At 39.1% G+C, this 15,929-nt stretch overlaps 1 protein-coding gene across 1 annotated transcript in view; it reads right to left on the bottom strand.

Annotated features, from left to right (window-relative positions):
* Window positions 1-13,214, bottom strand: part of HSDL2 (hydroxysteroid dehydrogenase like 2) — a 32,032-nt gene extending 18,818 nt beyond the window's left edge. The window contains exons 1-5 of the mRNA XM_075210960.1: window positions 13,107-13,214; window positions 12,786-12,883; window positions 11,265-11,428; window positions 10,802-10,900; window positions 7,686-7,800 (exon numbers count right to left, since the gene is read on the bottom strand). Of these exons, the coding sequence (XP_075067061.1) occupies window positions 7,686-7,800; window positions 10,802-10,900; window positions 11,265-11,428; window positions 12,786-12,802 (395 nt within the window). The 5' untranslated portion in view covers window positions 12,803-12,883; window positions 13,107-13,214. The remainder of the gene's footprint in view (window positions 1-7,685; window positions 7,801-10,801; window positions 10,901-11,264; window positions 11,429-12,785; window positions 12,884-13,106) is intronic.
* Window positions 13,215-15,929: the final 2,715 nt, after the last annotated feature.

Raw genomic sequence — 15,929 nt, 5'->3', positions numbered from 1 at the left:
TATCTCACTAGAAAAAACACAACTATAAAAGATACCGTTCTAAATCAATAACATATTTTGAAAGGGTGATATTTTTTCAGGCCATTACATTTTTATTACACGTGTCATAGTCTTGTGTTAAAAGGCTATTTTCTTTATTTATGTTCCAACTGCATTACCATTCAGCATCATATAACGTCTCATGTAATTTGTTATATGAATACATTCAATACAGTAGGAATGGCTGCCTCCCAGCCATTTTAACAAAATTATGTTTTAAGAGATTTGCAATGGAAAACAGCTCTTAAGATGCAGGGATGTGCTTCACCATAGTTTCATATGAATATATTACACTTATTCTTCGTTATGCTTATCTAAAGCGTATTTATATACATTTTCTCCCAGTTCAATATTGATTGTGATACTAAATAATGCTAAACACCCTCGGTACTGAAGGGTTGTTCAAATCCATTCATTCAATAGCGGCACCGTTTGATTTAGGCCAATTTTAAAATTCTGCATACAGCACACAGTGTGGCTATTATTATTATTATTTATATTACCTTGTTCCCCCAGCTGGCAAATGCAGAGACATATGAAACACTAAAGGCACTTCAGTGCATTATCATTTTAATAAATGTGTCAAAGCGTTTTGCATTGTGTGTTCTAATGACATTTCTTACACAAAGACACTGAATTGAAATCGCAAAGCGCATTACAAAGATTTTTTTTTTTCTTTCTTAGGAAGAACAAGGCTTGTTTGCGAACTGTATTTAGCACCTTCAAAAGATGTATTATTTGGTAGATGGATAGGGTTATGCTGGGGGTTAATTAACAATAACTGTGCATAGTCTAGCTAAAAAAAAAAAAATGGTGTGAAACCAGCCTGGTTCTATTCCATTTTATAGAAATATCAACAGCTATATAGTTTTAGCAGAAATTAATAAATATATATATATTTTATCAGCTGAGAAACGTGGCACCCTCTTTCTTAGTAGGAAATAAATAGCTGGTGTCCACAACACTGTCACAGCTACTGGATTGCATGCCACACATTTGATAACTACTTTTGCCAAAATCCACTCAACAAAATCAACATGCATAATGCAGTAAATCTCCTACCATCACCCTTTTGTCATGTAAATACTATTTCCTTATTTAAAAACCAACTAAATCCCGTAAAATATCAGTTGTATTAGAGGATGAACAGCAATATCGTGCATTTCAGCACAACTCATTTAAAAAAGTTGCAGAGTTCATACTGCCATATTTTTGGACAAAGTATGTCCCACATCTAAAGTTATTGAATTCTATTCACAAATCAACTGGCCTGTAGACGATCTCTTCTTACACAGTTTTACTAATTTTCTCTTGTTAAAAGATCAAGCAGTACTGTATCAAGCTGTGATTATTTTTTTTTCAGCGATTTGAAATCGCTGCAAATCGTTTGAGATCACAGTTGATTTTATGTGCAAAGTTGTCATATAAATTATCCTAGGCATTTTGGGCATTCCAAATCCAATCTCTGGCAATGTGTGTTGATTTTAAAACACCTATCCCGTGGTTTAGTCAAACATGCCGGAGAAGAGAAACAGACACTTGCCCAAGAGTCAACGGTAATTATGGTTTCTTGTTAAGAGAGGCAAAAATTATTATCTCACAGGGGACAAGTCTTAAGAATAAAATTAGTAGGACACATTTCATTAATAATTATAAAAAAATAAAAAAAATTATTTACATATATTAGAGTGGCATACTATTTCATTACCACTGGGGCAATAATATTTTTTTTATGAAGTGGCAACCCTTAATATTTCCAGATGGGGACATCATTTAAAGTACATACTTGTGGCACTACAAGTGGCAGCATGCACCCAAAATCAGGTTTTTGTCTCCAAGTACACATAGCACAGAACTGACTCATTTTAAGAGAGACCTTATGGCTACTCCTGGACAGCAAAAAAATGACATTGTCAAATTGAAATAAGCAGTGCCAGAATAAGGGCATTACGGATTCTAAAAACTAGTGGAGAATTCTCGAGAAGCCAATCCCGAATTCACACTTATTGATAACAAAGGGGATTCCCTGAACATTATTTAACATTCATCACCGAAAATGTATTAATTTCCATATGAATTTACTTTTCCTAGGATGCTGCAATGTAAGTTCCATGTTGGGTGATGGGTCTTTTCTTGTCTCCATTGCACTTTGCAAGCTTCCATTCTTTAGCATTTTGGTGAGGTTAATATGGCCTTAGATGTAAGTCAGTATACGTCACTTATTCATTATTATGAATAGCTTGCACAGCTTACTTCTGCAGTGCAGTTTAAACAGCAATTTTTTTTTTTTGTGGTTAGCCAAAACAAGGAATCACTGTTCATCAGTGCAATTAATATTCACTTTATTTTTCTAGAACTGTTCATGAACGCAAGTTATCCAGCAGATATAAACATTCTAAGAATTAAGGTTATATTTTTTACTGTAAAGTGAAAGTGGCCATTTTGCTTATTAGTCTGGTTAAATAAATTCCTGTTGCTGGACCAGTGTACAGTGGTGCTCAAATTAACTGAGGAACTGGGGGTGTAGGGCTACCTCAGCATTATTAAATAATTAGGGACACTTATGAAAACTGGAGTACAAATAACTGCAGATAAAAGTGTTGTAAGCCATAGCAACCAATCAAGTTCTAGCTGTGAAAAATGACAAGAACATTAATAAATCTTTGAGGGGATATATTGTTTGTTCACAGCTGCAATTGTCCACTTCAAAAACCCCTATAGGGAATATGGCCTTCTGTCAGGCTACAAAATTAATTTCAGCCAGAGGTCGTGTTCCTCCATGCCCCCCCTCTCAAAGCTAAGCTACAAACTAATTTTGCCCTGCACTGGCAGTTATATAGGATAAAGTACCTTAGAGTTTATATCACCACTTCATATGACAGGCTATACTGGAACCCGCCCCCCCCTCCTGTAAAAACTTAACAGGACTTTGAGGTGTGGCAGAGCTATAGGATATCGTGGCTGTGGAGGATCATTACTATTAACATGAACCTGATCCCCAAACACCTGTACCTCCTCCAGACTGTCTGGTGAAGGTATTCCATATTTCGGGACCAACATGCCTCATTTCTAAAGTTTGTCTGGCGAGTTAAACCTTCTAGAATCTCCGAGTGCTTAAGAAGCCCAGCGCCGATGGAGGTAGAGGCTTTCTGGATATTAAATTTTACTAGTTGGCATCCCATCTGAACCTGGTTGTGGTCACTTATGTTTGCTACAAGACTATAGTGTGGGTGGATCTGGAAACTCATTTTACGGGAGTCTACTCCCTAGCCTTACTCTGGGGCCTTCCCGGCGTAGACAGACCACCTGTGGCTTCCTCCCTCCAGTCCCTCAAATTTTGCCTGTCTCTTTGGGACACTTCTGGTCCAGGTATAAACTGTCCACCTCCGTTTTTCCCTTTAATCCTCTATGGAACAACTCACTCTTTCGCCCCAGTAATTCCTCTCAGCAATTTAAGCACTGGCTCCATGCTGGGACACGTGTAGTCTCGGACCCGGTTGTCAATGCAACCTGGGCATCTATGTCTGATATTCATCAAAAATTTTAACCTTTACACCTGCTTTTCTTTGAATATTTCCAGGTCCGACACTTCGCTATGTCCCTGCCCTCCCCTGAATCCCTAGGGGCCTTTGTCGAATGCCTGTGTCTATAGTCTCCACTTACCAAAGGACTGATATCTGTAACTTATAACTGGTCGATAGACACCACCTTCGATGCACAGGGTCATCATCAGAGCTGGATTAACAATAGGGCTAAAGGGGCTACAGCCCAGGGTCCTCGGGCAGCTGGGGGGCCCACCGGCATTCATCGGGTCGGGGGCGGGCTCCGACTTATCTGTTCAAGGAGAATGGCAGGCAGCTAACAGCAAATGTTATGCTGTTAGCTGCCTGCTGTCAGTGTAGTACTTACGCGGCGTGCAGTAATCTCCTTACTGAGGAGATCTCGTGAGAGTGAGACTACGAGTCATAGACTCAGTCTCACAAGATTTCCTCAGTAAGGAGATTACAGCGTGCCGTGGAAAGCACTACAGGGAGTGGGGGGAGGGGGCTCACAGTACCCTTAGCCCGGGGGCCTTCCTTCCCTTAATCCAGCCCTGGTCATCATGAATAGAAACTGGGGACACCTCCCCCACACCACCCAAATGAGTCATGCTGGGAGGAGGTTAGGAAGGGGATTGCCAGGAACTCAACCTCCACATTACTGAAAGAAATGCCTACAAATTGATCTACTGGTGGTATTATGCCCTTGCCAAGCTATTCAGAATGTTTCCTACGTCTACTCTGAGCTGTTGGCGGGGATGTGGCCAGAGGGGTACAATTGTCCACGTGTAGCTTCCTTCTGGACCATGGTCTTCACGCTCATAAACTCTATCTCAGAACAACAGGTGATTAAAGATCCTTGGTCGTTTCTCCTCTCTCGCCCTCTACCTGATGAGAGCGCCTCCTCTAATAGGCTCATCTCTCAAGTATAGGCAGCAGCTAAATCTCTGATAGCCAATCACTGGAAGAACCCCAATCCCCCTTCCATACAGGCTCAGCAGAACTATATTTGTGATATCACAAGCATGGAGAGTATTACATATTATCTCAATGACAAATCACATAAATTTGACAAGGTATGGAACCCATGGTATCTTCGAGAAAGTGGGAAGTGTATATCCAGCTCCAGCCCCTGTTGCAGGCACTTAGACTGTGGGCCGCCTCCTGATCTTCCGAGCTGGATGTGGTGTACCTTGTGTAAAAGCCATGTGTATGCTGATGCCTGATCACAACAGCAGATGATGACTTTGCATACTTCCTAACTATTTTAGTTTCTACAATGTTTGTGTCTGCCCCGTCCCCCCCCCCCCCATTTCCTACTATCTGTGACCTCTCTCCCACCTCGCCTCCCCCCTTTTTTTTTTCCATAAACCATAAAAGAACACTGTGAGGTGACATTTTGTGTATTCACAATTACTTGTTTTATTGTGTTGATTGTATTTCTAATGCTGTTTCCTCTTCAAATAGAGTTTGAAACAACAACGTTAAAAGTGTAATTCCAAACAACAAAAACAAAAAACAAAACACCTTGATAGTGGCAACAGATATCTACCATGTAGCAAGTTGCTCTATGGTGCAATTGGTCATGAAGTACATCTACATCACGTCTCTGGTAATGTCTATTTTGGCAAAAAAAAAAAAAAAAAGTGCTTTGTTTCCCTTGAAGAAAAAACAAACAATAGGCTTGAATGATATATATCACCCAATTTATATGTCATTTACACATCCACCTCTTACTCCCTCTGTTTGATTCTGTAAAACAGCATACCATAAGCACAGATGAAGAAAGCAATGTGCAAACTATTTTGCAAATGCTTTCATTGTGGTTACAATAAGGAGTATAAAAACACAAGTCAATAGGTGGTTATTTTATTCCCCATTATGTACAGCGGAGTTGTTTAGTCACATGTTTTAAGAGTACATCCACTTTTTGTGGACTTTAACCAAGTAGAGCAAAGGGGCCATTTATGCTAAGGAAGTCCCTGTCTTACTATGTCAGACATGCCGCAAATGTGTTATCACTGTTATTGGGAGAGTAGATTTTTGGTGTACAAGGATTTATGTAATAATTACATAAATCGCCTATTCTGCCCAATATGCATAAAATAGAAATATATTTATTACAATACACTGTCAAATGAAAGATGTAGTCAAATTCACTTTGAAAGAGTAACTGTTTAACATGTGAACATTACTCTGTCAGATATGGGGCTGCTTAGCAAATCTATGACCAAAGTTATGTCACCAAAATCATTTTACAGCTCATTATTTTATAAGTCAAATTTTAAGCAAAAAAGGGAGTTTGAAGTTTATGTCCTTTTGTTTGTTAATCACTTACTCAATCTTGTCTCTTAAAATCCAGAAGACGATCCCCAGGCCAGTAAATGTATTATGGAAATCTTTAGCTACCGGACATATCCGGTGTTAACACATGTTCCATGGGTAGTAATACAATGTGACAATGTTAGCTGGGAGGGTTGGCTGTCTGCATTGATATTATGCATAGATATGTATACATACAAGAAGACACGCTTCATCCGCAGAATTTAAGGTTTATTAAAACGGACTTCAGCTCCTTTTCTGTTTTAATCAAGTTTAATTAGGGATTCCAAGACTTGTCAAAGACCCATTACTGCAATGTATATGACACTCCAGTTCCAACCAAAACGGCTTAGTGTCTTTAAGGTATCATCCCTTAAGAAGCATCAAAATGACATCCACAGATAAACACATGTATGACAGTAACAGTATATCCAGTGTGACAAAGGGAGTGGTTTTCCACAGGCTTCTAAAAGAGGAGTTATGTATTTAGCTGGCAGGCTGCAGAGAAAGGCTGCAAACAGAGTTCCACATTTGTACAGTAGTGCACCCAAGTTTAAGAGATACAGATGGAGGACATATGTGTGACAAAATAATAGTAAAGTAACTTACATGATTTGAAATGGTTTGTGGCTCTTTCCACAGATAGCAGTAGGCTGACAGAGTGGGCTAATCAAAACAGAACACCTGCAGAGAACTCCTTTTTAAAGGCAAGCTGGGAGTGTCATCTGTCCATCAAACTAGGACTGTGGGAGGAGTGTATAGTATTTAAACATGCCTGTTTTCATTATGCAGTGCGACAGTCGTCAGACAGTGACCGGTGTCTAGGGAGTTGGTCTCTGGAAAGTGTGTGCAACTTTATGTTATGAGTTACTTTGCCATCCAGACAATAAAAAGCAAAGTAAAAGCAAGAAGGCGTTCATGTGTACATCACCTGAAGTGTGCCCATGTCACACCAATAAAACAACCATTGCTGTACTCAGGGGAGGATTTTTGGAAAAGGCACATAGGGCTTGGCCTAGGGCAACAGCAATAGAGGGGTATGCCCCAAATTTATCATATTTTCACATTTTGTATTTCTTAAGTATGCCTGTCAGCAAACAAATCCAATGTTAATTTTAATTACTAGCAGTTTTTTCATACATGCAGCATATTGGACATAACCAGAAAAAAACAAGGTGTGTGTGTGTTGCTAGATGTAAACCCCTATACCTGGGAGGTGATTTTACTGCATTTTAATGGTGTTTAAAGCATATAGGTCAGTGTAGGACCTGCATATAATGAGGTACCCTTGACGTTGGGATGCAGGCTTAAGTCCTTTGATCAAAATATGAACTAATGCCTCATGTTTTCATTTTGCTAGACACACACAGATATGCAGTGTAAAGAATAAGCACTGACAGCCTATTGGACATGGCCATGGACCACTGAGGCAAGGGAGAGTAGGAGTGGGGGATTACAAACAAAACTAGCCTAAATGTGTATATCAGTGCCTAGCCAAAATTAATTCATAACAGCACTACATTACTACAGCCCTGCAAACAGTATTATATATGTTTGCCAGAAAATGTAATCCAAATGCTCATTTACACATCCTTATGGACAATATTCAGATCTCGGAGTATTCTGAAACACAAATGTGTTACATGGAGTGAAGATGTTTCTGTACACAGAGGTCATCTATTTCTATCCTATAGATGTTATGCAGGTAACAGCAGCACAGCAGGCCAAGGATCAAAATGGTACATTCCAAATTCATACAAAAAAAGTTTGGCGTATGCTACATACGTGAGGTATGTTCCTCTGGTGTTGATGCCCATCATAAGATCAACTTTCTTCATTGGAGTGTCCAGAGTGTTGGTCAGGGAGATGGCACTAGCATTGTTTACCAAGATGTCTATACCTAGGAAGTTAAAAAGACAAGAAAAAAAAAAAAAATTGTATAAACTCAGTTGTTTTCCACTTGACTAGAACGTCTGTTTTCATTTTAAAAATTCTCATGAACTAAAAATTAAGATTAAAGTGGCTGTTTGGCCACATATGCCATCACATACACACCACAAACGCTTACTTAGGTTCCTTTCCTCTGTCATTACTGTCTATTACATAGGTATGCCCCCAATATATCCTTAATACACTTTTTTTAGTTAGATGGTTATTTTAAACACGAACAAGAAAAAAAAAAAAAAAGACAAGAAGATCACAAACTTTCAGTTAGTGAAGGTCAGTGAGGGCTGCATTAAGGGTATATTTTTGTATTTAATGTTAGATGGTGGGATGTCACTAATCAACTGAATGGGTTGGATGGAATGCCTAAAAAGTAACAGCTGCCTGAAGGAATTTCCTGCCAAAGTGTTGTCATCTAAGAGAACCAACAGGTTTTCCGAGGGCCATAATTGGGACCTGGAAAGGTACTTCTGTGAACATTGAACCATATCAAGAAAGTCAAGAGCCATTCCCTTAGTTTTGAAGATGGGGACACAAGGATGGTACCACCAATTACTGGTTGACGCAGAATCTAGACACTACATGAGAAACCAAAACCGATGGGAAGGAGCTGCCAGCTCAGAGCCACACCTAGTCGAGACAATAGCCAAGAGACAAAGATGTCTTACAGGTAAACATCACAAGGGGACTGAACAGAACCCTGCAGGACTTCAGAAGAAGGTTAAGGTGTCGCAGAGCAATCGGAGAGCGAAAATGTGGCTCACCCCTTGCAAGAATATCTTTACTTCTGGAATGAGCGCTATCCAGCATTGAAAAGGCACAATATGTGACCAAGTTGGATTTGTTCCAGACGTGAAGCACGAGAAAACACCACAAAGAAAATGGACTTGATGTACTCTGATAAGAGCATGCAGACTCCTACTTTACTGCTGTCTACCGACCCGGAAAAGGCGAGAGTAGAATGACATTTCCTCACTAGGGTCCTGGAGCATGTAGGACTAAGTCCTGCATGTTTACATAGAATTCTTTCCCTTTATAAAGACCCCATAGCTTGAATCAAAATCAATGGCTATATTTCTGACATGTTTTCTTTATACAATGGGACACAACAGAGTTACCTGCTTTCCCCCCTGATATTTATCCTTTGCATGGAGCCCTTAGCCAGGTCTATGAGAAACGATCCTGATGTGTCGGGGATGCGGTGGGAACATAAATTGGCTTGATTAGCAGATGCTTTATTAACAATGGTCAACAAAGCTGCTAATTTCCTTACCATTTTGATATTAGAATATAAGACGTTTGGTGAAATATCCATCTTCAAAATAAATTATGCCAAATCTATGGCTCTGAACCTCTTGTTTGCACTTCCCGCTTTAGAGAGGGTCCAACATTCCTTCCCTTTTACCTGGCAGCCCAGTCACACCAAATACCTTGTGGTATTATTTATTTTAAAAAAAAAAGCCCGCTATAACTTGCACAAGGCTAATTCTGGCCTCTTGATTCCTCATAAAAGTGGTGCCCATTTCTCCAACCACATTTTCATAGAAGCTCGCCAGAGACGCAGACATATTTACAGCAAAATTATTGTCCGTGCATCCTCATGGTTTTGATTTACACTGCGGCTTTACTACATTTGAAATTAGCTCAATTGGCAGCTGGTTAAAAAAAAACGGGTTAAAGAATTAATAACACTTCTTTCCACAGTCATCCAGAGATAAAGAAGAGGTCTGATTGTTTACTACAGTTAAGACACGCATTACATTAATACTGTGCTACAAATCTGTTCCTTCACTCGTGGATGGTATTTGTTGCAGATAAGTACCATATGGATTGTCCCATTATATACAAATTGGAGAGCATGTGAACTGATTCTAACATCTTTCTAATATTTAGCCACTATCTATATTTGGAATCCTTATGAAAATCTATGTGTGTGTGAATCAATTACATCATTCTTCTGGGACTTCTGAATGGACGATTACACTCCCACATTAGGAAAACATTAAAGAGTCACCAATAAATCAAATGGATCATATGAATTTACATATTAAGTCATATACAACTGGTATCATAAATATACCTTGAATGTATGGGCATACATATACAAGTCAAGTAAGTCTAGAGTCACGATTGTTTTATAAAATACGTTTACATTTTATCTGTAAAGAGCGCTCTTTTCCATTTGTTGTTTTCTACCTTCATGCAGGCTGCAGATTCCTGCTACTGAGAGCAGCAGTTCAGATAGGCACTATTTAAAGATTAATTGGTTCATTAGAACCTGAATATTTCTATTTTATGTTTTTTGAATACTAAAACAGGCAGATATGCACAGATATAGGCAACACAATGCAATAAAATGTTGCCAAATGGTTAACTAGCAAGATACAATTTTATTAAGGGAAAGTATGGACCCCCATTGTTTCTGGAACAATCCGTTTCCTTGGAATACATATTATATGAAATTACATATCTATTATATGGGAAATATATAGGTTGCTTCATTCTTGCTGCAGGTGTCCTGTTAAAGTTTACATTGATAGCCACATTGTCCAAAGGATAGTTCGTGGTAGAGCACTTTAGGGACTTCATTTAAAAGGCAGCATGATGCTTAGCACTTCTGCCTCACAAGTTCAATTCCCGACCAGGGCCCTATCTGTGTGGAGTTTGTATGTTCTCCCAGTGTTGTGCGGGTTTCCTCCGGGTTCTCCGGTTTCCTCCCACACTCCAAAAACATACTAGTAGGTTAATTGGCTGCTATCAAATTGACCCTAGTCTCTCTCTCTCTGTATCTGTGCATGCTAGGGATTTAGACTGTAAGCTCCAATGGGGCAGGGACTGATGTGAGTGCGTTCTCTGTACAGCACTGCAGAATATATATATCATCATATATGATCAGCAGCCGCTGCATAAATAGCTGCTGCTGATGAAAGGAATTATTGCCCAAAAACATTTCATACCTCCAAATGTGCTCACTGCCTTTTCCACTGCCTCGCCGATTTGTTTCTCATCTCTCACATCAACAATGCATGGTAAGGCCTTTCCGCCAGCAGCTTCAACTAAAATTAAAAAATAAAATTCCATGGGATTAATTCGGTTTACTAATATTTATTAAACATTAAATAATTGTGTTTAATTAATAACATTTTGTGCAGAACAATTAGAGAGTAGAACAGCATCAGTAGAGCAGCACGCTGGTGCAATTTATGCTTACTGTCAGCAAACTAAAAAAAAAATTACACTAATCCAATCAAAAATCTGTTCATATATGTATTTTTGTCTACACAGATTTACTGAAAATTCTTAGCTAAATTATTTTTGGGGGAATAAAACACTAGTGTAAATGGGTGAGAAAATGGTATTTCCAGGAGACCAATAATTCTTTCATGGATAAACACAAAATAGGCACATGCTGTAACATACTTTCCTCAGCTGCAGTATAGATTGTTCCTGGAAGCTTAGGGTGAGGTTCTGCAGTCTTTGACGCTATAACCACATTGGCACCATCCCTCGCAGCTTTCAAAGCAATGGCTTTTCCAATGCCACGACTGGCACCAGTGATAAACAGAGTACACCCTGCAAGTCTCCTGTAATAAAAACAAAACTTAGTGAATTACATCTCCATATAGTTTACAATCACTGCTTATCAACAAAATCGCTGCTGATTAGCAGTCTACCTCCTTTCATAATTATATTGGAACAGCAAAATGCATTTATTATACCAAGCAGGACAATATAAAGGATTCCTTTTATTTTATATCATACCGCAAATACAAACTATTATTTTATGCTATGCAGAGCAAATTACTTATAGCACAGTGCAGTACAGCTAAAGGGATATACTACCCATTTTCTTTATTCACCTTTATTATGAAAGCTGAAATGTTGGGTAGGATTCTTGTCTGTGTTGCCCAAACCTACACTGCCAATAACCAGCAAAAGCAACAATATTCTCTAAGTGAGGACGGAATTAATGACCCAAATAATGGTATTATATAAATAAAGTGCTCTTTATATAGAAGCATATTTTTAAAGGTATATGCTTAACACTTGTATCCTAGTAAAGTACTACTATTTAATTACATCACTCCAAACATATTGCAAGAACTCAGAGAGCAGATCATCTGATATTTATTGATGCACAAACTTGTTCATGTGGTACATATAGGGGGGTAGATTATATTTCATAAAATGTACAAATGTAAATGTTCAGTAACTCAAAGCAACAAAACATTTGCTTTCATTAGTTTAACTTGGTTAGTTTAGACTGCCAAAGCAAACTGCATATGTATTATGAGTTCCGGATATCCGCTCCATGCTATAGCAAAATACCTCAAATGTTTGATTTACTAAATATTCTTTGTCTTATCAACATTAAACCAACAGACAATACACATGATTTATACAAATAATATTTCTTCCAAAAAACCTATTCCTCTCTTCCTCCTCTATATTCATTGTCATTTCACCTAGTTTTCCTTCAAAATGCCACTAACCTTTCCTGAAAGCAACTGTCAGTTATTAACCACTACCTTGTTTCACACACTTATATGGTATGCTTTTTTGTGATGGGTCAACTTGACCTGTTTTAAGTTATTTCTTTGTAACTTGTTACAAATATGAGCCTCTGAATATATAGTGGTGCATAATGTAGGGGCTTTAAAAATGAATTATAATAATAACATTCAGAAGTCAGTTTGTTGAGGTTCTGATTATAGTGGAAACATAAAAAAAACCTGATTTGTCACATAGACTTTGTTTTCAAATAGATATGAACATGCAAATATTTATACAGTAGAAATGACACTTTATTAAACAGGTTTCACTGATACAGTTAAACTCAGAATAAATTTACCATGATAAATAGACCAACAGTTCACACTGGACTATCACACACTCTCAGCTAAAATGTATATTTATCCATCTACATCAGCGTTTGCTTACCCTGTGTTTGGCAGCATGATGAATATAAGAGGGCACAAATTCCTTCCAAAGTTTGCAATAGATGAAGGGGCTTGTTACTGAGTTATGAGCCTAGGGATCTGGAAGTTAAAATACCGGGAGTTAGACTTGCACACAGACATATAATTGATGACCTTTGCTCCACATTTCACAAGTTCACCTTTAAAGTCATGGTATAAAGGTCAACATTTACTTTTGCACAAGTGCACAAATACACGGAGTGTTATAAAAGGAACCATAAGACATCTGTCAGCTTGACAATAAAAAATAAAGTATCTCTGCTTGCACACTTCAAAACTGTACCTTGTGCTAGGTCAGGATCTCTTTACCATGACCGGTCACCTATTTCCTGAAGCACAACGATCACACCCAGTAATATGCTAATACAACACTGCTTCTCACAAATCGCCGATCACAAGTCTCCCTCCTTTCATTTGATTGGCTAAGGCTTGTGATCTGAGAAAGAGGCTTGGAACACTAGATGCTACTCGTCTGTTCTGGTAGGCGTTGTCTTTATCAGCTGTGAAAAAATGGACGTTGCTGCTGTTTGTGTATATATAATAGACATTTGATTCCGAATTTAAATAACAACACTTAAGTTAGTTGTTGGAGATCCAACAAAATGTGCAATTACTGCTTATTGAAAATCCAAATCTCAGAAACTCAGTGATATAAATATACAAATATAAAGAGTTGCTTATAGAAGATTTCAAGAAAGGGCATACACATTGATTCTGAAGTGCAGGATGCATGTGAGGCATGGCTGCTTCTCAGCGTTTTTGGCTAAGATCAGGTGTAGATACCCATGTACACAGTGAGGCTTAAAGGCACCCCCAGTAGAAAATGGGCCATCATCTGGTCCTATGGTCATCAGGCCGGTTGCGAAATACCTGAGGAGCATCGTGCTCCTTGTTCCTATTGAGCCTGGGGTGATTGTTGAACATGCACTGGTGGATGGGAACACATTTGCACTAGTAAGGCACTTTGCACAACACCTATTTTTCTGGCAACACCCTTATTCCTCCAGAGGAATATAAGGGTGGGGACATCAAAAACAAGTTGTCAGGGGCAGGGTGAAACATTTTTACTGGATTTTGGGCTGGTCAGGTGAGTGTTCTGCGACTTGCTCAGGTGCAGGCTATGTTTGTTTGGACCTGTGCATCACAGACAATCCATAATTGGATGATGATGTCTAGCCTCGCTGAGGGAAGAGGGGCCAAAAGTGAAGATTGTATAGTCTGCCATTGTTATACAGCATGAAAAGTAGACCTGTCAGCCATTGGATTGGATGCTTTTGTTGATGTGCCTTAAGGTAAAATGAGTATGCATGTGTAGCATACTATATCAAATAGTCAAATATACACACCGATACTATCAATGTAAACCCTGGGGGTAAAAGTATCAAGCTGAGAGGTTTTGGGCAGGTTTGAAAAGTGGAGATGTTCCCTATAGCAACCAATCAGATTCTAGCTGTCATTTTGTATAATGTACTAAATAAATGATAGCTAGAATCTGATTGGTTTTTCAAACCTGTCGGGAAACTCTCAGATTGATACATTTACCCCCCGGAGTGCTTTCAGTGCCTCCATAGGTAACAAGATTGTTCTTTGCCCTGCAGGGGCTAACCCTGGAGAACCCCTCTTGCAACACAAATTAGTAATGCAAGTATAAAAGGAGGGACAAGCAAAACTGACTCATCTATTCAAGAATGCAGTAATGGATGGGCTATAGATGGTGGTAATGGGTATATATACTATTATAGCAATAAAGCATAAGTGTGCATGCAATAAATGGTTATAATGATTTCACAATAACACTTATTCTTAGTAATAAAATGATCACTATCTAAACACTTTATATAAAGGACAGAGATTTCTGTTGTTGTATAGACAACTATAATCCTATGCCTCATTCAGGCCAATATTGACCCAGGCAATCTCCCTTACCACAGTTCTTTAGGCAACAAATATCAAACTTGATAATGCTGTCTCTTAACACAAGGACCCTCTCTCTGATTACATCCAGTCTCTAGTGCAATAACTCTCAGCAAAAGACATCCAGTTCTGCTGTCACCTGCTTACTGGTCCTAGTCACACTGGGGGAGAGGGGGTATATCGACTAAACTGCGGGTTTGAAAAAGGGGAGATGTTACCTATAGCAACCAGATTCTAGTTATTTATCTAGTACATTTGACAAAATGACAGCTAGAATCTGATTGGTTGCTATAGGCAACATCTCCACTTTTTCAAACCCATAGTTTAGTAAATATACCCCCGGGTGTCCTAATTCAATGGGTCTCTTTTTTACCACATCTATTTAATAAAAATAAAAAAAAACAAATACTTACCAATGCTGTCTTCTTTCTTCTTACCAAGGTCCTGGCTTGCCCCAGTCCCTTAATATTTATACTTCCATCTTGACGGCTTGCCCCAGTCCCATCCATTTTATACCTCCATAAACGATTCTTGAGAAACTGGAACACTTCGCCCAGAATGGGCCCATATTTGTAATATCTCGAATCTGTGTGCTTGCTTGAAGAAAAATAGAAAAAGTCTTGAGACGCCGCAAACACCTCCTACCTAGTAGGAGGTCCGTATCGCACTGAGCTTACGTTGTTTGCGTAAGTTAAAAGTACAGTATTATGGCATTTTCCCACGCTAGTAGGGGAATCACCTAATACTGTACCTAGAGCTTACGAAAGTAACGTAGCTCATTGTGCATGCGCAATGCTACTTGCGTAAGCTGTATTTACTGTAGCTTGTGGAGCTGGTCGCGTTATTGGAGGTAGAGGCAGCAGCAGCTTCTATTCCAGAAGGGACCACTGGGCGTACGGGTAATAACCCTTGAAGGGTGTCCAGGTGGGAGACCACACCCTGGATGCACTGTATAAGTTGGGCCTGATTGGTATTTTGCTGGTCCACGCGTTGGACCAAGTGCAAAAGAAGATCCTGGTTCCTCCTGTGTACTCATGGCTAGAGTATACTGTCACGTTAATGACTTTTGAGGATGCCACTGACTGATATTGGCGCAACTAACCAGGGAGGCACGGAGCCTAACACACCCCCGGTATTCACCAGGCACACCTGCAAGGAGGTATGGGCTTGGTTGCGTGAGGTGTGCAGGTGG

This window comes from Mixophyes fleayi, chromosome 1 (assembly GCF_038048845.1).
Source record: "Mixophyes fleayi isolate aMixFle1 chromosome 1, aMixFle1.hap1, whole genome shotgun sequence".
In the NCBI taxonomy this organism is placed as follows: domain Eukaryota; kingdom Metazoa; phylum Chordata; class Amphibia; order Anura; family Limnodynastidae; genus Mixophyes; species Mixophyes fleayi.
Note: the sequence above shows the minus strand (reverse complement) of the source record. Positions and strands in the feature narration are given on the sequence as shown.